The sequence below is a fragment of the Panthera pardus genome, unplaced genomic scaffold (genome assembly GCF_024362965.1).
Source record: "Panthera pardus isolate Hobbes unplaced genomic scaffold, ASM2436296v1 HiC_scaffold_26, whole genome shotgun sequence".
Taxonomy (NCBI): Eukaryota; Metazoa; Chordata; class Mammalia; order Carnivora; family Felidae; genus Panthera; species Panthera pardus.
Genome location: NW_026526832.1, coordinates 6,282,482 through 6,306,829, shown reverse-complemented (window position 1 = coordinate 6,306,829; position 24,348 = coordinate 6,282,482). Strand labels below are relative to the sequence as shown.

Here is a 24,348-nt window from a genome sequence, read left to right as displayed (position 1 = left end):
AGTGTTTATGTCTTAACTTTGTGCATCTGTCTGTCCTTGCAGCCACTCACTTGTGTTACCTGATAATTCTTACCCAGTCTCTTATAAACATTTCTTGAATCCCCATGAGTAAAAGAGCATGAATACAAAGATAAATGGCCCAGCTTTGTTCTCAAGGGACTCTAAATCAGATGGACTGTAGTGCAAGACATTCTGTCACAAGTACGTAAGCTCATGTGGGTTCTGCTTTGTGGCAAAGAGCAGGGGATTCTGCTGCATGGAGATTGGCGAAAGTCTGAATAGATCAGGTACCATATCTCAGAGGCTTCTTTCAAGTTTACATTTGATCTTCTTACTTCTGGTAACTTTTCATCTACTCCAGTATTCTCTCTTGTTTATATCATGTGTTTCTTTCTTTCTTTCTTTCTTTTTTTTTTTTTTTTAAGTTTCTTTTGAGAGAGAAAGAGCAAGCAGGAGAGGGGCAGAGAGAGAGAGAGAGAGAGAGAGAGAGAGAGAGGATCTCAAGCAGGCTCCACACTGTCAGCACAGAGCCTGACAAACTGAGAGCATGACCTGAGCCAAAATCCAGAGTCAGACACCTGACCAACTGAGCTTACCCAGGGGCCCCTCATGCATTAAAATAAAAAAATTTTTTTAATGTTTATTTATTTTTGAGAGAGAGAGAGAGACAAACAGCACGAACAGGGGGGGAGCAGAGAGAGGGGGAGACACAGAATCCAAAGCAGGCTCCAGGCTCAGAGCTGTCAGCACAGAGTCCAACGCAGGGCTCTAACTCCAGAACTGCAAGATCATGACCTGAGCTGAAGCTGGATGCTTAACTGACTGAGCATTTGTTTACAAAAGCATTGGACTCTTAGTTCCTGCCTGATTTTGATCTCCCAAGCCGCCCTACTTTTCTATTTTGCTCTCTTCCTTTTTTAATTTTCAAAACCAAAATTTATTTGTATATTTAATATTTATAAATATGTATATTTATTTGCATATATTTCAGAAATTGGTTAATGCCAGTTGAAATTTACATTTTTGCAAGGTGATAGAAAGAGATGAAGAAAACAAAGATATAGGTTAAAGAAATTATTATCAGGGCACCTGGGTGGCTCCGTTGGTTAACCGTTGGACTTTGGCTCAGGTCACGATCTCATGGTTCATGAGTTCGAACCCTGAGTTGGGCTCTGTGCTGACAGCTCAGAGCCTGGAGTGTGCTTCAGATTCTGTATCTCCCTCTCTCTCTCTCTGCCCCTCTCCTACTTGCTCTCTCTCTCTCTCAAAAATAAATAAACATTAAAAAAAGAAAGACATGATTATCAACTATAGATGTTATTGCCATGAAGGAAAAAAAATAGAGCTTAACCTGGATTAGAGTTTTGGTACAGGGAAAAGGACTGTTACCCTTCTATTGGGTCCTATTACTTTTTATTTCAAAGTATTTTTAGGAAGCAGAAAAGAGGCAATAATGTAGTGTTAATATGAATCTACCAGCCAGGTTTGTCTTCTCTTAATATTTTCACAGATTTGCTTCAGATTCTTATAGTGTCATGTGTATGCCTTCCCAACCCCATTCCATTCCTAGTTTCTCCATAGGTGAATTGATGTCTTAACTTGGTGTGTTTTTTCCATTCATGTTTTTATATTTTTGCTATACGTGTGTGTATTTTTATAGAGCACTGTTTTTACATTAAAAAAATAAATGTTATTGTACATATGTATCCTTCTACAGATTGCTTTTTTGCTCAACATCAAGTTTTTGAGATCCATGCATGTTCGTACTTGGAATCATTCATGCATTTTTAGCTACTGAATAGAATTTCATTACATGACTGTACTGAAATTTATTCTTTTGGCCTTTTTTGCATTGTGTGTTTGTGTATGTTTTTACAGTCCAGAGGTCTCTCTCTCTCTCTTTCTCTCCCTTTTTTTTTAAATAACTATCATGCCATGAATTCATAGGTAATGGGTTCCAGCAGCTCAGGCTCTTTCCACAGGTTCTGACAAAGTGCACTTCTCCGGGTGGGGCAGGTTGGGGCTTCAGTTGAACCCGAGTACCTTTGTCTTTGGCGTCCTCCTTTTTCTGATCATTTTCCTTCACGCGGTTCAGGAAGCTGTCTCTACTCTTAGAGTGCTTATTACTATGCTCAATACGTGCATTAATTCACGTGGCAAGAATCTTGCCCCAAACTTGCCGATTTACAACAGTGCCAACAGCATGCTGGCAACACTGTAGACTCTTCCAGTTTTGCCACGGTAATAGTTGTGGGGCACTGCTTTTTGAACAGTGCCCCTTCCCTTGATGTCTGCAACATCACCTTTCTTGTAGATGAGCATGGATGTGGCCACAGGAACAGCTCCATGTTTTCTAAAGGCCTAGGGAACATACAGCAGGTGCTGCCTCTTTCCCTTTGTGCTGGTCCTTCTGATGCATTCCTGGAAGATGGTGGCTCCGCTGACCTTTTGCATTTTATTTGACTTTTTTCTCAAGTTTAGCTCTTTTGCTTTTGGATAAGTTCATGTCCCCTATAATTCGTCTTTTAAAAAATGGGGCGCCTGGGTGGCTCAGTCGGTTAAGCGGCTGACTTCGGCTCAGGTCATGATCTCGCGGTCCGTGAGTTCGAGCTCCATGTCGGGCTCTGTGCTGACAGCTCAGAGCCTGGAGCCTGTTTCAGATTCTGTGTCTCCCTCTCTCTGACCCTCCCCTGTTCATGCTCTGTCTCTCTCTGTCTCAAAAATAAATAAACGTTAAAAAAAATTTTTTTTTAAATAAAAAATGTATATAATTTGGTAACTTTTAGTATAGTCACAAATTTGTGCAACCATAACCATTATTTAATTCCAGGACATTTTTATCACTCCGAAAAGAAACCCATCCCTGTTATCAGTCACTCCCCCATTTCCCCTCCACCCAGTCCCTAGCAGCTACTCATTTACCTCCTGTCTCTGGATTTGCTCATTCTGGACTTTTCATATAAATGGAATCATATAGTATATGGCCCTTTGTGTCTTTCACTTTCATAATGTTTCATTTAGTATAATGTCTCAAAGTTCATCTATGTTGTAGAATAAATCATCAGCACTTCATTCCTTTTTATGGCTGAATAATACTTGGTTTATGGTAACTATGTTTAGCAGTCTGAAGAACTGCCAAACTGTTTAACAATGCAGCTGCACCATTTTACATTCTCACCAATAATGTACAAAGATTCCAATTTTCCACATTCTTGCCAATGCTTGTTATATCTTTTTGATTGTAGTCATCCTAGTTGGTTTGAAATATCTCAGTATATTTTGATTTGCATTTCCCTAGTGACTAATGATGTTGAACATCTTTTCATTTACTTATGGGCCATTTGTATATCTCTTGGAGAAATGTCTGTTGAAATCCTCTGCCCACTATTTAATGGGTTGTTTTTTTTTTTTTTTTTAAGTGTTGTAAGAATTCTTTATATATTCTGGATACTAAATTCTTACCAGAAACATGTATGCAAATATTTTCTCCCATTCTGTGGTGTGGATTGTTTCTACTTTATTTTCTTTTTTGTAAGTAAGCTTTGTGCCCAACATGGGGCTTGAACTTACAACCCCAAGATTGAGTCACATGCTCTACTGATTGAGCCAGCCAGGTGCCCCATCTCTAGTTTCTTGATAGTGTCCTTTTAAGTACAAAAATTTTAATATTCCATTCATAAATATTTTTTGGTTGCTTATGCTTTAGGGTGCCATAGTAAAGAAACCATTACCTAGTCTAAAGTCATGAAGGTCTATACCTGTATTTTATCTAAAAGTATTATAATTTTAGCTCTTAAATTTAGGAGGTTGATTCATTTTGCATTCATTTTTGTATATGGTGTGAGAGTGAAACTTCATTCTTTCTTCATTCTTCATAACCAGTTTGATATTTGTAGGAAAAAAATTGTGTCATTTGTAGAATAAAGATATTTTCCCACAACAAATTGTCTTTTAAAAAAAAATGTTTATTTATTTTGAGAGAGATGAGGGGGAGGGGGACAGAGAGAGAAAGAGGGGGGGGGAGAGAGAGAGAGAGAGAGAATCCCAAACAGGCTCCACTCCACACTGTCAGAGCAGAGCTGTTGTGGGGCTCGATCTCAGGAACCTAAGCTGAAATCAGACACTGACTGAGCCACCCAGGCGTCCCGTGAATGAATTGTCTTGATACTTTTGTCCAAAATCAGTTAACCATAAATGTATGAGCTTATTTCTAGACTCTCTTCCTCTGATGTATATGCCTATCCTTATGCTAATACCACACGGTCTTGCTGTAGCTTTGAAATATGGAAGTGTGTGAGAGTCCTTTTAAATTCTTTTTTAAAATTATTTTGGCTATTATGGGTCACTTATATGTCCGAATGAATTTTAGGGTTTGTTGGTCAATTTTTGTGAAAAGACCGCTGAAATATTGGTAGAGGTTGCATTGAATCTGTAGATCAGTTTAGGGAGAATTGCCATTTAACCATAGGAAGTCATTCAGTCTGTGAACGTAGTCTTTCCATTTATTGATTGATTTATTTCAACAGTGTTTTGTAGTTTTTAGTATGCAAGTTGTGTCCTTTGTTAAATATTTTTCTAAGTATTTTTTTCCTATTGTGCCATTGTAAATGAAATTGTTTTCTTTTTAAAAAAAAAATTTTTTTAACGTTTATTTATTTTTGAGACAGGGAGAGACAGCATGAACGGGGGAGGGTCAGAGAGAGGGAGACACAGAATCTGAAACAGGCTCCAGGCTCTGAGCTGTCAGCACAGAGCCTGACGTGGGGCTCGAACTCACGGACCACAAGATCGTGACCTGAGCCGAAGTCGGATGCTTAACCGACTGAGCCACCCAGGCGCCCCAAAATTGTTTTCTTAATTTCAGTTTTGGATTTTTCATTGCTAATGATGGAAATATAACTGATTTTTCTTTACTGATTATTTGTCTCTAAACTGTCAAACTGTTTTTCTTCCTTCAGATAGTTTCCTGAAATCTCAATTGTCACAAAATCCTTCTAATTTTATTCAACTTGCTTATTCCTTTTTTCAAAACTTTTTTTCTCCCTAGGCAAACTTGAGTTACATCAATACTGAGCTATTTTCAGTCCCAATAATATGCCTTCAAACATTTGGATACTTGTTAAATGCATCTACAGACAAAAACTTTTAACCACCTGCTTTTCTGTATGGTCTGTACCAGTAACATCTTATCATTGTGGGCTGATATTCCATTAAAATAGAGACCTAAGGAAGCTTGGGAAAAGTCTGTGGAGGGCTCTCCTCCTGTCTACTTCCCCCTCCACACCTCCCAACTAACTGGTAGGAATTATTAGAATGCCAGTCTATTCTGAAGAACACCCAGTTTCAAGTCCAGAAGTACCTAGAATCAGTAATGACTGCTCCTTCCTTCCCTTCTGTCCCTTGTTCAGATACCTTAATTCATCAGTGGCTGGCTCTGGTCTTGTGTATGTCACATGCCCATTCTTTAGAGCTTTGCCCAAGTTCCTGATTGTAACCTACTGCTGAAAAGACTGATCTCCCAAATCCCATAGCTGGATGTTCTGATATTCTGGACTATTTGGCTAGTTTGATTTGCTCTCTGATCCCCACTTCTTGGACACTGTTTGTACTCACTTTGTCCCATCCCCTCTCAGCCTGCATGTGTAATTAGCCTTGCTGAGATTTTTGGCCATGGCTTCTTTCTCATCCTGCAGTCTAAAACTTTGAAATTTGTAAGAGCGTTGGTGGGTTGTGTATTATGTGGCCCATACTACTAAAACAGAAGATATTAGTATTTTTTTAAGTTTATTTATTTTGAGAGAGAAGAGAGCAAGCGGGCGCGAGAGGGGGAGAGGGTGAGAGAGAGAGAGAGAGAGAGAGAGAGAGAGAGAGAGAGAGAATCCCACGCAGGCTCCGTGCTGTCAGCATGGAGCCTGACACAGGACTCAAAAACCATGAGATCATGACCTGAGCCCAAATCAAGAGCTGGACGCTTAACCGACTGTACCACCCAGGTGTCCCAGAAGATACTGATATTTATATTGCTCCTTAAAGTTTTATACAATCCCCATTGTTCAGTTTCCTTCTCTACTCTTTCTCCCCTCTATGCTTCCAGTCAGTGCCTTATTACTAATAAACTGTATGGAAAGTTTTCCAGCTATAAAGAAAGTATAGTAACTAATTTGGTATCAGTCTCTCTTACCATGGTATAGAGTATGGGACTTATATTTCAATAACTGTTAGAAGGTAGCAAATTTGATGTTTCATCAGCTTGGTAAAACGGTTTAAGAAAAATTAGGAATATATTACCATGTACTCCATTTCTGATGATAATTAGGTCTTTTTAAATTTTTCATTGCCTAAATGCCGGTTTTGCCATTGTGACCATTTAATGTTTTTAGGATTTAATGGCTTGAGAATCATTCCTATTCAGAAGCCAATGTAAATTTATAAAAATATGTAAATGAAATTTAACTAGTACATTTTGAAAGGTGACTTTTAGGTACAGTTGTGATTTCGGTTTTTGTTGTGGTTGCACGTAAGAGATTCTAGGCCTTTTCACCCTGCAGTAAGAGGTTGTATAAGGGAATAAGATTTGCTGCTCTTATTGGTAAAGTTTGTTGTGGTTTTAGCTGTACAGGGTACACATTAGAATTCAGTTAGCTTGTGTTTTACGGAACAACAATTTATCAAATCCTAATTAAGTAAAGGGTATAATTTGATACGTGATATTTGCTGGTGCTGATATTGCTAATGCAGCAGTAACTTCATTGATTCCACTGGTGAAATGCCTATGCAAGTAAATGGCTTTTTAGGGCTGTGTTTCTGTTTGAGTAGTTCATTAAAAAGAATATTCAAAGAATTTTAAATCATTTTAGTCTTTTTTTGGAGCTAGGTGAATCTTTCTCTAAGTCAGTTTTTCAGGTTCATTTTCAATTAAAGAGTTTTAAAAATTTGAAAGCACTGTAGAAAAGATCTGATGCTTAGCCCATTCATTATCCTTATGCAGTTCAAAAGCTCTGCTATAACTAGAGAATTATATGTGGTAAAATCCCTTTTGTGGTTCCGGGTCCCCAAATAGGAACTTAGAAGAATAGGGAGAAATATAACACACGTGTATATATTTCTCTGTGTCTCTGTGTGTGTGTTGCCCATCAGTGTCCCAAAATTAAAGTCTCTGAGTCCTAAACTTAAACTCTTCCTGCATGAAGAGCAACCCCCACCCCCACCGCCACCCCCTTCCAGTAGTATCATTGGCTGAGTCCTCAGTGCCCCTGATGTTCCCACACAGTCTGGTCCAAGTAAGACTGCAGAGGATCTGTGAGCCCTGAGAGCTTTTATATTAAGAAATTTTTGTATCTAAAATTATTTTGAATTATATCTGTAAATGACACTGGTCATTTTTTTTCTTTAAAAAGATTTCGTTTTTAATGTTTATTTTAGAGAGAGTGAGTGTGAACGGAAGAGGGGCAGCAGAGGAGGGGCAGAGAGAGAGAGAGAGAGAGAGAGAGAGAGACAGACAGAATCCAAAGCAGGCCCTAGTCTCTGAGCTGTCAGTGCAGACCCCGACATGGGGCTCGAACTTAGAAACTGTGAGATTATGACCCAAGCTGAAGTCAGACGCCTAACCGACTGAGTCACCCAGACACCCCTTTAATAAGATTAGTAAATTCAGCTTTTAAATTTTTATTACTAGTGTAATTAAAAAAATTTTTTTTGACATTTATTTATTTTTGAGAGACAGAGAGAGACCAAGTGTGAGCGGGGGAGGGGGCAGACAGAGAGGGAGACACAGAATCTGAAATAGGCTCAAGGCTCTGAGCTGTCAGTGCAAGGCCCGACTTGGGGCTCAGACTTACTAACCGTGAGATCATGACCTGAGCCGAAGTCGGAAGCTTAACCAACTGAGCCACCCAGATGCCGCTAATATTAGTTTTTAAATGTTTATTTTTGAGAGACAGAGACACCAAGAGCAAGTGGAGAAGGAGCAGAGAGACAGGGAGACACAGAATCTGAAGCAGGCTCCAGGCTCTGAGCCGTCAGCACAGAGCCTGACTTGGGGCTCGAATTCACGAGCCATGAAATTATGACCTGAGTCAAAGTTGGATGCTTGACTGAGTCACCCAGGTGCCCCTAAATACAGTTTTTTTTAAACTTATGTAAAACTTTGCTATCTCCTGTCCCTTGCTTCCAACGTTGCTTCTCAATAACTTCTGCTCACGGCTTGTTTCCAACACTTCAACTAGTGCCTGTTTGGGCACTTAATAAATCGTGGTTGAATGAAAGAAAGATTGTTCTTACTCTGTTTCCAGACTGATAAATAATTTACAGTTTACAAGCACAGCGTCTAGGTAGCTTAGTCGGTTGAGGGTCCGACTCTTGATTTCAGCTCACGTCATGATCCCAGAGCTGAGCCCCATGTTGGTCTCTGTGCTGAGTTTGGAACCTGCTTGGGATCCTCTCTCCCTCTGCCCCGCTGCTCCTATCCCCTGCTCATGTGTGCACTTTCTCTTTCTCAAATTAAAAACAAAACAAAAAAATCAAGTATGGTTCTAGGTTGACTGTCATTTTCCCTCTTGGATAGCATTGCTTTAGCATCTTAGGATGGAATAGTATTACTATTCATGGATAATTCCACACTGATTCTAGTTTCTTTGCATGTGACCTATGTTTCTTTTCTGTAAGCGTTCGTGATCTCATGTTAGCACTTAAATAAATTAAGTGTGCCAGAAATTCAGTTTGGATGGTCCTCTTCCTCAGTAAGGGGAAATGTTCTTGAATCATTTCTTTGATAAGTCTTCCTCCACTCCCTCTCCCCACCAAAAGAGATAATGAAATGTGTTTTCTCTATTGTTTCTGTCTGGAACTTTTATTCCTGGGATGTTGGACTTTATAAGGTATCTTTTAATTTTTTAAAATCTGTTGGTTGTCACGTATTTATCTCTATGTCTTAGTGTTGAAATTTCTGGGAGATTTCCTAATTAGTACCTTATAATCCTTCTATTAGCTTTTTTGTTTGTGTTATCAAATTAAAAAGTATTATCTTATTTCTTGTTTTCTGATTGTTCTCTTTTTAAAATAGAGTATTCTGGGATTTAGTTACAGTGTTGTAGATGGACTTTCAACCTTTCCTCCTGGCTTTGTCTCTCGCCTCCTCCTTTCTCACTGTACTTTTTGGTATCTTGAGGGTTAAGGCACCTCAAGCTTTGTGCTTGCCTCTTCCTTGCATCTGTCTATACATATATAGATTGTCACTTCCTTCTCTTGGCTAAGCGTATACTTTCTGTTTTGTTTTCTTTTGTTTTTATCTGCTTTCCATCTTCTAAAACTTTTTTTAGTCAAAATTTTTTGTCGTTATTGCTTCCATTTTTACTGTCATTGAAATATTGGTACATCTTAATTGTATTTTATTTTAATATTTTAATGTTTATTTTTGAGAGAGAGAGAAAGAGAGCGCGTGAGCCTGCGAGCATGATTGGGGGAGGGGCAGAGAGAGAGAGAGACACACACACACACAGAATCCAAAGCAGGCTCCAGGCTCTGAGCTGTCAGCACAGAGCCCGACACGGGGCTCAAGCTCAGGGATTGCAAGATCATGACCTGAACCAAAGTCAGACACTTAACTGATTGAGTCACCCAGGTGCCCCCATCTGCCATTTTAAAATTGGAATTCTTCGTCTTTGTTTGTGGCCTGGTTAATGTTATTTTATGGTTGTAACTCAAATACCAAATTAAATATGTAAATTTAAAATAAAAAATAATAAAATCAGTTGGTTTGAAGAAAATATTGAATGAAAGGTTGGTCTGTCTTAATTTCCAGATAGATAATGTGCTTTGTAATAATGCATTCTTTGGGGGCGCCTGGGTGGCTCAGTCGGTTAAGCATCCTACTTCAGCTCAGGTCACGATCTCGCGGTCCGTGAGTTCGAGCCCCGCGTCGGGCTCTGGGCTGACGGCTCAGAGCCTGGAGCCTGTTTCCGATTCTGTGTCTCCCTCTCTCTCTGCCCCTCCCCTGTTCATGCTCTGTCTCTCTCTGTCCCAAAAATAAATAAACGTTAAAAAAAATAATAATTTAAAAAAAATAATGCATTCTTTGAATTTTATTTGTGTAGAAGAAATTGAGGAAGAATCTGAAACAACAATTGAGGCGGACTTGACTGATAAACAGAAACATCAGTTGAAACATAGAGAGCTCTTTTTGTCGCGCCAGTATGAATCTCTGCCTGCAACACATATCAGGTAAGAACTTCTTAGAAGTTGATATGAGGTATTCCATAATGTTGTGACAGAAAAAATACAAAACAGCCTTCTTTGAAGCATTTCCAAACTCTTTCATGATCTTGCTCAAATTAGTTTATTCTAGGTCTCATAATGGAATTTTATCTTGGAAATTTATAGTGTTACTACCATATTAAAGCCCTGTGAGTGTTTTCAAGTAAAGTAACCATTTTAGCTTTATTTTAATCCAGACTTTCCCAATTTATTTGAGTATCTGTTAGCATCCCACAGAACAGTATCCAGCAAACAGTATTTTAGGAAATTCTGGTCTTCACCAGATTTCTAGAACATTATGGAGTCAGTCATTAGAATTCCAGAACTGAAACACTAGATCTGGTTCCCAGGCAGGTGACTCTTGGTTTTGTAGACTGTATTTTCTATTGAGGATCTCTGGGATGAAAAAGTTTCTGTTTTTTATTACTTACTTGCATCTGCTCTATGCATTGACGGTAAGCAAAAGTGAAAACATTTTGTCCCTGGTTTGTCGTTTTGGGGGCTGTAGATGAATGGTGGTATCTTTTATGATATGCTGGAAGCGGTAAAATTCAAGCATAAACATCTCGGATGTCTAACAAAATGTTTGAACTCAGAAGATGTACAATTACTGACCCTCAAGGTCAGGTAAACTTGGCATTTAGTCAACCTTGGAGAGACTGTGGGGTGTGTTTCACTCAGAGGGAACAAGTGTGTGTGGCTGTGTGCAGGGGTGGTGCATGTGAGGGGATGCAGGGTTTTTGTCCCCTTCGTGTTAAAGGAATTTCTTCAACTTTTGTTCACAAACTTTGCTTCTTTAATTCACCTCTCTACCAGTCATGATTGCCTTAACAACTGTTTATATAAGGAATTACAGGGTGTTAAGTCTTTATTTCAAAAATTGGCCCCTCTTCTTTAACCCCCAGTGTGGGTACTGAATCTGTCTTTTTTAGGCTAAGACAGATTTGGAGACTTAAGCTGTGATTTGGTCCTCGTATCACACACACAGACACACACCCAGCTCCCAGGACGTTTGTGCATATTTCCCTTTTCAGAAACGGACACAGATTTTCTAAAGCAGAAAATGTATGACAGATACTGGAATTCCTCGTGCTCTAAATCTTTTCAGAAATAACTTGATCTTAGTAGTTAACATCACAGCATTGCTTTATTAAGTTTTTTAGGGGACCCTGTATTTAGATTGGCTAGAGTTAGTGTATTCTGTGTGACTAGGTCCTTTGCTGGAAAAAATAATCTGGATCTGGCCAGGTAATATGGAAACAGTCATTTTACCTACCAGTGGGGTATTTTAAGAAGTAGGAAAGGAAATTATTTTTGTCCAGATGGAACATGAAAACATATTTCATAATTTTCTTAAAGACATATATAACTAATAATGTTGGAGAGCCATATGCATTTATTACTTAATTGGAAGAAACTAGAATCTACAGATTCATTTTAAGCTCAAGAAGTAATGTGGCTAGTCATAAGAATCCTGCCAGAATGAGAATCTGACAAATGGTTTTAAAAATGTACCCAAAACACGAAAGTACATTTTTAATTTACCGTCCTGATAGCTTAGAATCTGTTTATAAGTAATGTTTCCTTTAACAGATTGCTTGGAATGGAAAAACTAGTAATGTGTTTTTTGTCATCCATAGAACTAAGAGAGTATATTGGAATATAATTAGCAAGACACCCGTGTGTTGAACATAGAAATTATGTAGAATACATGATCATTCATTCAGTCACTGTTGAACATATTTCCTGAATATGTTTCTAGAATAAGGCCCTTACTAAGTGCTTGATAAATAAGGTGAGGTCCCCCGTCTTTGAAATTCAAGGGGTTTACTGGGTGCATTTACCAGTAATTTGTTTTGAATTATTAAACATTTGAGGCTTTATTTTTTTATTTTGTCCAAGTTGAGAGGGAATAGTTCAGAGCCACACTTCCTCATCTGTTTCTCATCTGTTCTCATTTTCTAACAGCTGAAGTGGTAGGGGTTAGGGATAGTCTCCGGCCAAAGCCTGGAGCCATGCTGACCAGCCCACAGGCTGATGCATGGAACAAGTACACATTGGAGTGATCTTCACATTTTGCTAACGTTGAAGTCATGCCCTATCTATTTCTGCTATAACAGGAGAAAATTACTCAAGTCCCATTGTTCTTTGGCAGGAAAGAGCGGTAATTCGGTGAATACTGGCTTTTTATTCTCCAGGGACATTATCAAGTGCCCAGAATTTCCTCAGTGCCACATGGAATGTAGGAGAAAACATTCTTGAATGCCTTTGTAGTGTGTGAGCAACAATACTCACTGGATAGTATAAGCTTTTCAAAGTGGTATGGAGACCACTCTTTGTTCCTTCTGATTCCGCTGGCAGAGAGAGAGTAAACCAGGACTGGGACAATTCTGGACACTTAGTGATTCACCTTGTGTTTGTGAGCTGGATAGGACTTGAACAAAGAAAGTGTCTTTGGAACACTTCTTTGGGGGGTGGTGTTGGTAAGGAGAGAGGCAGCATGTTTCATGCACGGTGCCTTAAGTCATTAGTAATAGCTTATATGCTACAAACACTCTAAAGCACTGTAAAATTGTTATGCAGCTGCTAGACCTGTCATGGGTATATAATACTGTATTCAGTCTCACAGATAGACTGTATTTATTGAACTTGGCTTTCAAAAATTCTAACATTCATTGAACCTTTGTGACAGATATTATTCCAGTTGTTTTATATGTATTTTATTTAATCCCCACAATCACTTTATAAAGTAGGTTCTGTTATTATCCCCATTTTACAGATGAGACTGAAGGACAAAAAGATAAAGTAACTTGTCAGTGTCACAGGTTTAAATGGCAGATTGAGAAATTGAACCAGACCACCTGGCTGCAGATAGACAGCATTACGATGTATATATGACTGTAAGTGTTAAAAAAACATCAGAGATTAAAAACAAAGCTGTTGAGTTACTTGTTGGATAGGTAGGTTCTTTGATATTTTATTTTTTCACATAAGTTTTCTATTTATTTATTTATTTATAATTTTTTTAACGTTTATTTATTTTTGAGACAGAGAGAGACAGAACATGAGTGGGGATGGGGCAGAGAGAGAGGGAGACACGGAATCTGAAACAGGCTCCAGGCTCTGAGCGGTCAGCACAGAGCCGGACGCGGGGCTTGAACTCACGGGCCGTGAGATCATGACCTGAGCCGAAGTCGGACACTTAACCGACCAAGCCACCCAGGCGCCCCAAGTTTTCTATTTATATGTTCAGGTCAAATGGACAGAACTAAACTAAAAACTAAGTTAAGCATATAGACTGCACTATTATACTAAAAGATGATGCTACAATGCTACATACATGGTGGCAAGTAGGAACTACTTACTTGATTGGGTGCCTCAGTCATGGATGTGTCTTATATGTGTTCCAGTGTCAGTTTTTCCACATCTTGAACACAAAGAGCTTGGCCTTTTATAAGCTAATCACAGCATCGTACATGTAATGGTTAATGTCTCTTCCAAGCCTCTGGTGCAGGTAGTCAGTCATTTAAAAAGAGCCAGTCCTTACCTGTTTGCCAACCTTGGGATCTGGATCACAGCCTTTGAAGTTACGCTTCATTGTGTCTTAAAAGCATTTTCTTAGATACCTGTTGATTATTGGCCTCAAATTTTTCCTGTAGTAAGGGCTTTTGGACCTGATGATTCGTTCTTTAAGTCTGTCTTGTTATGAAAAGTAAGGGGTGGTAGGTAAACCATTATATCCATGTTGCAGACCTGGCCCTCTTAGCATCTGTGGTAAGGATCCTGTCTACCTCATTGCTTAACCCTTGACTATGCTTTTTAAGAAGTCCAGAGAACCTATTCCAGAACCTAAATGTGATGTCAGCTGTAGGATAAGTCTGAAAGACATAGGTGCACATAGTGTTCAAGCAGTCCTTTAATGGCAGGGTGCTTTGGGGAAAGCCTTATATTCTTATCCTTTTAAACAAATTTTAGGTTAGGATTCCAGAATATAAACATCACCACCATCATAATCACCATTATTGCTCTGTGGAAGACTGGCTGTAGCCACAATGTGTAATAAACTTTTCATGGTTTATGTGGTACCCTGTTGCTTCTGCATGGTCTCCTCACGTCCAAAACAAGGAGCTTTCTTAATTCGATTGAAAAAGTATCTTGAGCAGCTGATAAAAATCTTATGGCTTAGGTATAATTTGTCTAGATTGTCTAGGTTTGTCTAGACATCGTCTTAGAGTGTAAGATTCCTTTTTTGTTTTTTGAAAGTTTATTTGAGAGAGGGAGAGAGAGAAGCACAAGCAGCCCAACACATGGCTCGATCTCACGAATCATGAGATCATAACCTGAGCTGAAATCGAGTCGGATGCTTAACCAGCTGAGCCACCCAGGCGCCCCAGAGTGTTAGATTCTTGAAGGTCGGTATCTTTATCTTTTTCCTGCCTACTGCAGAACACAGCACAGCACAAAATAGCCAGTCAGAATTTGAAGCTTGTATAGTTGTCATTTAACTTTGTTATCTTTGAGGAAATGAAAATCATCAACAGATAATAGAATAATGTCTTCTTAATTATTACTGATCATAAATGACATTTTAGATTGCGTGCCTCTCTCCTTTCACAAGAATTAAAGATTGGATGTCTGGAATCACAGGTTGCTCAGGACTCTCAGGGAGAGTGAGGTACTCAGAGTCAACATCAAGCTTTTACCAGGAGGACTAGGCAGAGGAGGATAGGAAATTGTTTTTGTGTATATACTGTCACTGAATAAAGTGAATTTCTGAGCCGTACATAGCAGCCATGAGAAAGGGAGAATGGAAGTTTCTAGCGAACAAGAGTTAAAATTTGAGGCATGGAAGACCATAGTTCTTGTCTCGATGTGCATTGTTTGTGAGGGTAGGGAAACTGATAAATAACTCTGCCGTATTTGAGTGTAAGTATAATCGGAAACACCAGATTGTAATGTGTACATATCCTTTGACCTAACAGTTCTACTTCTTGGATTTTATTTAACCAGAGTTCTCGATGCAAGTTTGTGGAGAAATATATACTGATATGTTTATTGAAGAATTGTTTTATTTTGTTTAGTCAGTGATCTTTACTTTATGAATAAATAAGATCATTTTCATTTAGCAAGCATGTATCTACATCATGAATGTAAATAGGAATTTGGTATTTGAGAGATTTCAGATTTGTTTTAATATCAGAAAATGCAAGCAACTTTCTTCTTTATGGTTTTCTACGTTTCCATTTTTTCTGAAATGTGAAAACACATTAGACATATAATGGGTAGAAGTTTATTTTAAATTTTGCGAATTTGGGCATTAGAGAGGGAAAATGCCATTTTGCATTCATCTTCAACATGGGTGATTCTGATGAAGACAGAGTAGATGGAAATCCACTGAGAGAACTCGTCTTTATCTTCCCTTCTCCAGTAGTAGTAAATTAGTATCATTAACTATACGTACTGTTTGATAGCAGACCTGTTTCTTTCTTTCTTTTCTTTTTTTTTTTTTTAATATTTTATTTCTTTTTTGAGAGCGAGCGTAAGTGGGAGAGGGGCAGAGAGAAAAAGGGACAGAGTATCTGAAGCAGGCTCTGCGCCTACAAGATGACATTAGTGAGCCCAACGTGGGGACTGAACTCATGAACCATGAGATCATGACCTGAGCCAAAGTCAGACGCTCAATCGACTAAGCCACCCAGGTGCCCCCAGCAGACCTGTTTCTAATTTAGGGGTATGTTTTTTCAAATATTTTCTTGCAAAATGCTGTTTTCTTCAAGAATTACTGTCAGTTTGGGGCGCCTGGGTGGCTCAGTCAGTTGAGCGTCCGACTTCGGCTCAGGTCATGATCTCGCGGTCCGTGAGTTCGAGCCCTGTGTCGGGCTCTGCTGACAGCTCAGAGCCTGGGGCCTGTTTCGGATTCTGTGTCTCCCTCTCTCTCTGACCCTCCCCCATTCATGCTCTGTCTCTTTCTGTCTCAAAAATAAATAAATGTTAAATAAATAAATAAATAAATAAATAAATAAATAAAGAATTACTGTCAGTTTAGGGGTGCCTGGGTGGCTCAGTCAGTTAAGTGTCTGACTTTGGCTCAGGTCATGATCTTATGGTTCATGGGTTCGAGCCCCATGTGGGTTCTGTGCTGTCCACCCAGAGCCTGGAACCTACTCTTGATTCTGTATCTCCCTCTCTTTCTGCCCCTCCCCTGCTCACGCTCTGGTCTCTCTCTCTCTCAAAAAGAAACATTTAAAAAATTTAAAAAAAATTGTCAGTTTATATTCCCACCTCAGTATATTATGAATATTCCCATTTTGTAGTTCCTTCAACATTACTGCATGTTAAAATTTAAAAAAAACCTTTTGTTTATTTTCTGATAATGAAAGAATTATAACTTATTGTTGAAATGTCAAATACAGAAAAAGATACACGCTGTCTCTATCATACACTCACAAACACACATGCCTGTAGTTCTCCATTCAGCAGCACCAACATTTTGGTGTATGCTTAGTGCATTTTTCTTTTCTAATCTTCCCTGTAGCCATTGCGTTTTGGCTGCGGGTTGCTGGAACGGACGTGGAACGGCAGAGGCGCCGCGTTACTTGTGCGTAGCTTCCTCTCTCATCAGCTTGTGCTTATTCTTCAGCGGCACTGGTGTCATCTTTGCTCTTTCTAGGTTGGTTGGTTTGTTTTTAAATATTTGAGAAATGTGGTTGGAAAGGAACAATGGAACAGCAGGAGGAGGGGAGGATAGTTAAATAAAGGCTGGAAAAATTCCATTCTTGAGAAGCTGACAGACATGCCTGAGAAGTTTGATATACGTGAGGGAGCAGAATGAAACTAGAGTAAGAATACTTTGTCACTCAGGAAGAGTGCTCATTCAAAAACAAGTCGAAGTGTTACCGCAGGCAAAAGATTTCCTGTGATCATGAAGGTACTCGCCTATGTTTTCCTGAAGTTTTGCTGTTTCACCTTTTGTATTTTTTTAACCATAAAAAAAAATTGTTTTTAATGTTTATATATTTTAGATAGAAAGCAAGAGCGAGAGAGAGAAAGAGAGGGAGAGCGAGCAGGGGAGGGGCAAAGAGAGAGGGAGACACAGAATCTGAAGCAGGCTCCAGGCTCTGAGCTGTCAGCACAGAGTCCGATGCGGGGCTCGAATTCACGAACCGCGAGATCATGACCTGAGCTGAAGTTGGATGCCTAACTGACTGAGCCACCCAGGCACCCCTAACCATTTTTTATTTAAGTAAGTTCTGCACCCTAACATGGGGCTTGAGCTCGTGACCCAGAGATCAAGAGTCATATGCTCCTCTGACTGAGCCAGCCAGTACCTCACTTTTTGTATTTAAGTCTGTTTTTTGTATATGGTATGAAGAGGGGTCAGTTAGAAAACTAAGTTTTAGAAGATACCATTTACAATTTCATCGAAAAGCATTGAATACGTAGAATAAATCTAAAGAAAGATGTATAAGAAAAGGGGAAAGATCTAAAACTCTCCATGGAAACTACAAAGGGTTGCTGAAGGAATTTGACTTAAGTAAATGCACTTAAGTAAATATGTCAGTTTTCCCCAAATTGATCTAAAGATTCAGTGCTGTTCCAAGGAAAGGCTCAGCAAGTGTGTTGTGTGTGTGTGTAAATTGAGAATTGAGGAATTGATTCCAGAATTTATGAGAATGGAAAGAACCAAGAACAGTGAAAACAAAGTGTTTTCAAATCATGGTTTGTGGACTCCTGAGTGTCCCTTAGACCCTTTCAGGGGTTTTGTGAAATCAAAACTATTTTATAACAATAGTAAGATGTTACTCACCTTTTCACTGTTTTAGTCTTGCAAAAGCAGTGGTGGGCAAACTTAGTGTGAATCGCATCAGTGGCACTAAATTGTGCTAGAGTCATCGCTGTATTCTTCACCTCTGTGAATTTGCAGTAAAACAAACAATAACCAAAATGACAAGTTCCACTTAAGAATATTCTTGACAAGGGGCGCATGGGTGGCTCAGTCAGTTAAGCTTCCAACTCTTGATTTCAGTCCAGGTCATGATCTCACAGTTCATGGGATTGAGCTCTGTGTTGGGCTCTGGGCTGACAGTGTGGAACCTACTTGGGGCTCTCTCTCTCCCTCTCTCTATGTTCCTCCCCCACTTGCGTGCTCTCCCTCCCTCCCTCCCTCCCTCTCTCTCTCTCTCTCTCTCTCTCTCTCTCTCTCAAGATAAGTAAAATAAACATTTAAACAACAACAAAAAGAATGCTCTTGACAAAATGGTACAATTTATTATTTTAATAAATCTGAATCCCTCATGTCCTAAAACAAAACTGAAAAATTAACACATCAGATTAACCATTGTGCAGTGTAGAGGATCTAGTTCACTGCCATTCAGTATAGTGACGATGCTGTGTAACCGCTGTTTCAGTGGTTTAACTACCATTAAATGTCTCTTTAACATTCTGCCTGATGAAATGGGAAATACATGTAAATCACTTCTGTCATGTTTGAAAGTGTGATAGTTATCTTGAGAAAAAAAAAATCTCACGACAGTCTTTGAAATGTAAGCCAAACTACCTGCTCTTTCCTAGAGCGCCGTTATTACTTGCAGTAACCGCTGAAAGACAAACTGTGGTTATTTAGACACAAGTGTTTGATGGATGCCTTTTGAAAATGAAATAAACCTGAAAATCTAGCTGTCTGTTAAGCAACACATTGAAGAGATAGGCAAAAATGAAAAGAGTGCCACTGTTCTCGTGAAAAGTTTTTTGTTTTGGAAAAGACAGTAATTGTTCATAACAAGTATTTGCTAATGTTCATTTTTATTTTAAATAAATTAGCAAATGTTAAATTTTTCTCACTTTGAATTTCTAACATGGTAAATATTGATTGATGTAACTCACAGAGGCGAATGTTCTTTGAGGTCCTCAATGATTTTTTAGTAATGTAAAGTGATCTTGAGATCAGAAAGTTTGAGAACCATTGACAAAGTCAGTCTTGAACAAAAACTGTTAGAGAGATTTATATCAATCGATATTAAGACATTTATATAGTTACAGTAATTAAAGCAAGATGGTATTAATAAGTGGATTGAGAAATAAGTGGAACAGAATGGAAAAGTCAGAACAGACCCACATATATAATACAACTTGATATTTGATGAAGGAACCACTGCAAAGAGAAGTCTTTTCAGGAAATGGTGCCAAGTCATTTGGGTGGTTACAGGGGAAAATAAATGAAGGCTTCTCTTTTTCTTTCTTTCCCTACTTTTTTTTTTTTTTTTTTTTTAGATTTTATATCTTTAATTTTTTGAGAGAGAAAGAGAGCATCCTCACTCTCCAAGCAGGGGAGGGACAGAGGGAGAGAGAGAATCTTAACCAGGCTCCACGCCCAGTGGGGAGCCCTACTTGGAGCTCACTCTCACCACCATGAGATCATGACCCAAGCCAAAATCAAGAGTCGGTTGGAGGCTCAACTGACTGGGCCACCCAGGTGCCCCTGCCCTTGCTATTTTTGTGACCAAATAAGGGTTTTGTTTCTTACCATTTGGATTTGCTGACTATATCCCCATTTTGTTCTTTACCATGTTCCATTCTCCCTCATATTTCTTGTGAATTGATAACTAGATACAGAGATGTGGTTCAGTCTCTTTCTTTTTTCTTTTGTGAGAAAGAAGAAGTGCAAGAGTTAAGAACTTCTTTGTGGGTGGCATTGTATATCAGGAGGTATATAATATCTTTTCAGGATGTTACTGGTATTTGCTGATTATTACCTAGAGAAATTCATAGTTATTACAGAGTACTGATATTCATTCCTTCTTCATTATACCAGTTGAAAGACTTCTCTGTTTTTTGGTTCTGATTCTTTTTTTTTTTTTTTTTAATTTTTTTAAATGTTTTATTTATTTTTGAGATAGAGACACAGAGTATGAGGGGAGAGGGGCAGAGAGAGAGGGAGAAACAGAATCTGCAAAGCAGGCTCCAGAGTCTGAGCTGCCATCACAGAGCCCGACGCTGGCCTCAAACTCGTGAACCACGAAGTCATGACCTGAGCGGAGGTCAGAAGCTTAACCAACTGTGCCACCCAGGCGCTCCTTGGTTCTGATTCTTAATTTTAGTTTTATGTCTTCATGTACAGTACCTTACAGCAGAAGTTCTTGGCTCTATCAGATTCAACCTCTCTTTTACCTATTTTATAATGCTTGCTATGCTATTCTGGAATGAAATTTCTGGATAACTTACTATACACATGATGCATACTTGGTTTGGTATTGAATTTGGGGTTGAAAGTTATTTTCCATCAAAACTTTGAAGGAATTATCCTATTGTCCTCAAATGTCTATTGTCACCGAACAGTAGTTTTATATCCAAACTTTCACATTACCTATTTTTTCCCTTCTCTTAAATCTTCTTTGAATTCTCTTACCAATAGATGAAGAATGTAATTCTCTTATTGTATCCAGAAGTTTGAGTGATGCCTCAGTATTGAGGATATTTGGTAGACCATTTTAATTGGAAGATACTGGTCTTCCTTCATAGCTGGGAAATCTTTATTATTATTTTTTTAATGTTTATTTATTTTGAGAGATAGATACAGAAAGAGAACACAAACAGGGAAGGGGCAGAGAGAGGAGGAGGGAGAAACCTAAGCAGGCTCTGTGCCATCAGCAGAGCCCGACTTGGAACTCAGTCTCATGAACAGTGAGCTCATGACCTGAGCCAAAATCACGAGTTGGCTGCTAAGCTGACTGAGCCACCCAGGTACCCCTGGGAATTGTTTTCCTAACATTTCTTTCAAAACTTTTTTTCTTTCTAGTATTTACATTGCTTATGTGTTCGCTCTCCTGGAGTTCTTGGTTTACTGTCTTTTCTCATATTTTCTGTTTTTGGTTCTAAGCTAAATCTTTGACTTTTATCTCCTAGCTCATCTGACATTTTAATATTGCCAACTGTATTTTAAAATTTCGGAGACTTGGGGCTCCTGGGAGGCTTGGTTGGTTGAACGCCGACTTCGGCTCAGGTCATGATCTCGCAGTCTGTGAGTTGGAGCCCTGTGTCGGGTTCTGTGCTGATGGCTCAGAGCCTGGAGGCTGCTTTGGATCCTGTGTCTCCCCCTCTCTCTGTCTCTCCTCTCTCACTCATTCTCTCTCTCTCTCTCTTTCAAAAAAAACATAAAAAATGTTTTTTTAATTTCAGAGGCTCAAAGTATGGAAAGAGCCCAAATGTCCATTTTTCCGATGAATGGATGGGCTTTGCCTGTCATTTAATTCATTATTATTCTGTTGAGACTCTAAAAATACTACCTTTCTTCCCCATTAGAATGTTGGGGTGCCTGGGTGGCTCAGTCGGTTGAGCGTCTGACTCTTGATATCAACTCTTGATATTGGCTCAGGTCAAGATCTCAGGGTCTTGGGATCGAGTCCCACCCATGTCCCACCCACACTGAGCATGGAGCCTGCTTGGGAGTCTCTGCCCCCCTACTCAAAATAAATAAGTAAACTTTTACAAAAAAAGAATGCTGTTAAACTTTTCTCAATTAGGTCACTAAATAAATAACACTTTATAGTACTGGGATTTGTGCCTTTGTGTCTATTTGTGAAATGGAGTTATCAAACTGTTTGGGAAATGCTGAGTGACTCTCATAAGTTTATTCACCATTGAAAAAGACCTTTCCACCCATTTTTTTTAAGGTTTATTTATTTTTGAGAGAGAGCGAGAGCAAGCACAAGCATGGGAGGGGCAGAGAGAAGGGGGCAGAGGATCCAAAGCAGGTTCTGTGCTGACAGCAGCGAGCCTGATGAGAGGCCCAAACTCCCAAACCGCAGGATCATGACCTGAGGTGAAGCTGGGTGCCCAACCGACTGAGCCACCCAGGTGTCCCATCCACTTTCAGAAGCTGGAATTTGAATTTTTTTTTTTTAATTCATGTTTTACCTAGAACAAATAGTGTTAGAAGGTAGAATTTTTCTTTTAGGTGGTCATACATATCAGAGACTAATAAATGAACAATAATTGCCTATCTATAAGCAGAGTTGTTTTTTATTTTTATTTATTTATTTAAAAAAAATTTTTAACGTTTATTTATTTTTGAGACAGAGAGAGACAGAGCATGAATGGGGGAGGGTCAGAGAGAGAGAGGGAGACACAGAATCTGAAACAGGCTCCAGGCTCTGAGCCGTCAGCACAGAGCCCGACGCGGGGCTCGAACTCACGGACCGCGAGATCATGACCTGAGCCGAAGTCGGACGCTTAACCGACTCAGCCATCCAGGCGCCCCCAGAGTTGTTTTTTAAACAAAAGAGTATTCCAGGAGTGCAAAGCTGTAGTTAATAGATTAGAGTTTATGGGAGTAGATGGATTTAGGAATTGGTATGGTTGGGGATAGTATATCCATATATGGTTTGAAGGAGTGCTGGGAGTAACCTGGTATCCAAAGGTAATGGATAATAGAGCAGATTTTTTTGTGGTTGTTCTCGGGATCACAAGAAAATTGATCAGCCCCCTCCTTTTGAAGATGTAAACATTGGTTGGAAGAACAAATATTGTTAAAATGTGTGTACTACCCAAAGCAGTGTACAGATTTAATGCAGTCTCTATTAAAATACCAACAGCATTTTTCACAGAACTAGAACACACAATCCTAAAATTTGTATGGAACCACAAAAGACTTCTAATAGGCAAAGCAGTCTTAAAAAAGAATAACAAAACTGGAGGTATCATAATTCCAGGCTTCAAGTTATATTACAAAGTGGTCATACTTAAAACAGTGTGGTACTGGCATAAAAAAGATAGACACAAAGATCAGTGGAACAGAATAGAAAACCCAGAAATAAACCCACAGTTATATGGCTAATTAATCTTTGACAAAGGAGGAGTGAATATACAATGGGAAAAAGACAATCTGTTCAACATGCTGTTGGGAAAATTGGACAGCTAACTATGTGCAAAAGAATGAAACTGGGCCACGTTCTTTCTCCATACACAAAAATAAACTCAAAATGGATTAGAGACCTGAATGTGAGACCAGAAACCATAAAAATCCTTGAAGAGAGCATAGAGAGTAATTTCTCTGTCATCAGCTGTACAACATTTTTCTAGATATGTCTCTTGAGGGAAGGGTAATACAAGGCAAAAATAAACTATAGGGCTACATCAAAATAAAAAGCTTCTGTACAGTGAAGGAAAAAATCAACAAAACCAAAAGGCAGCTTACTGAATGGGAGAGGATATTTGCAAATGACATATTTGATAAAGGGTTAGGATCTAAAATATATAAAAGAACTTATACAGCTCAACACCCAAAAAACAGATAATGCACATTAAAAAATGAGCAGAAGATCTGAGGAGACATTTCTCCAAAGAAGGCATATAGATGGTCAACAGACACATGAAAAGATGTTCAACATCACTGATCATCAGGGAAATGAAAATTGGAACTACAATGAGATAACACCTCACACCTGTCAGAGTGGCTAAAATCAAAAATTCAAGAATCAACAAGTGTAGGTGAGGATGTGGACACAAAGGAATTCTCTTGCACTGTTGGTGGGAATGCAAACTGGTGCACCAACTCTGGAAAACGGTATGGAAATTTCTCAAACAATTAAAAATAGAATTACACTATGATCTAGTAATCTCACTACTGGGCATTTTCCCAAAAATACAAAAAAAAAAAATTAATTCAAAGGGATATGTGCACTCCTTTGTTTATTGCAGCATTATTATTGTTGTTATTATTTTAGAAAGAGAGAGAGTGGGGGAGAAGGGCAGAGAGAGAGAGAGAGAGAGAGAGAGAGAATATTAAGCAGGCTCCCTGCTCAGTGTGGAGCATGATATGGGGCTTGATTGCACAACCTTAGCTGAAATCCGAGTTGGACGGACACTCAACTGACTGAGCCACTTAGACGCACCACAGCATTATTTACAATAACCAAACTGGAAGCATCTGAAGTGTCCACTGATAGATGAATGGATAAAAAAAGATGTCACACACACACACACACACACACACACACACACACACACACACACTTGAATATGAATCAGCCATAAAAAAGAATGAAACCTTGCCATTTGCAGCAACATGGATAGAGCTAGAGAATATAATGCTAAATGAAA

The 24,348-nt window shown here is 39.0% G+C and overlaps 1 protein-coding gene across 5 annotated transcripts in view; it reads left to right on the top strand.

The window, feature by feature from the left end:
• The window catches only part of MTA3 (metastasis associated 1 family member 3), a 222,042-nt gene that overhangs the window by 94,697 nt on the left and 102,997 nt on the right, over positions 1-24,348 (top strand). For all 5 annotated transcript variants that reach the window (XR_008418028.1, XM_053890979.1, XM_053890978.1 and 2 more), the window contains exon 4: positions 10,092-10,218. Coding sequence is in view for 4 of the 5 variants with exons in the window: in XM_053890979.1 (XP_053746954.1) it covers positions 10,092-10,218 (127 nt within the window). In the remaining variant the exon portion in view is untranslated. The remainder of the gene's footprint in view (positions 1-10,091; positions 10,219-24,348) is intronic.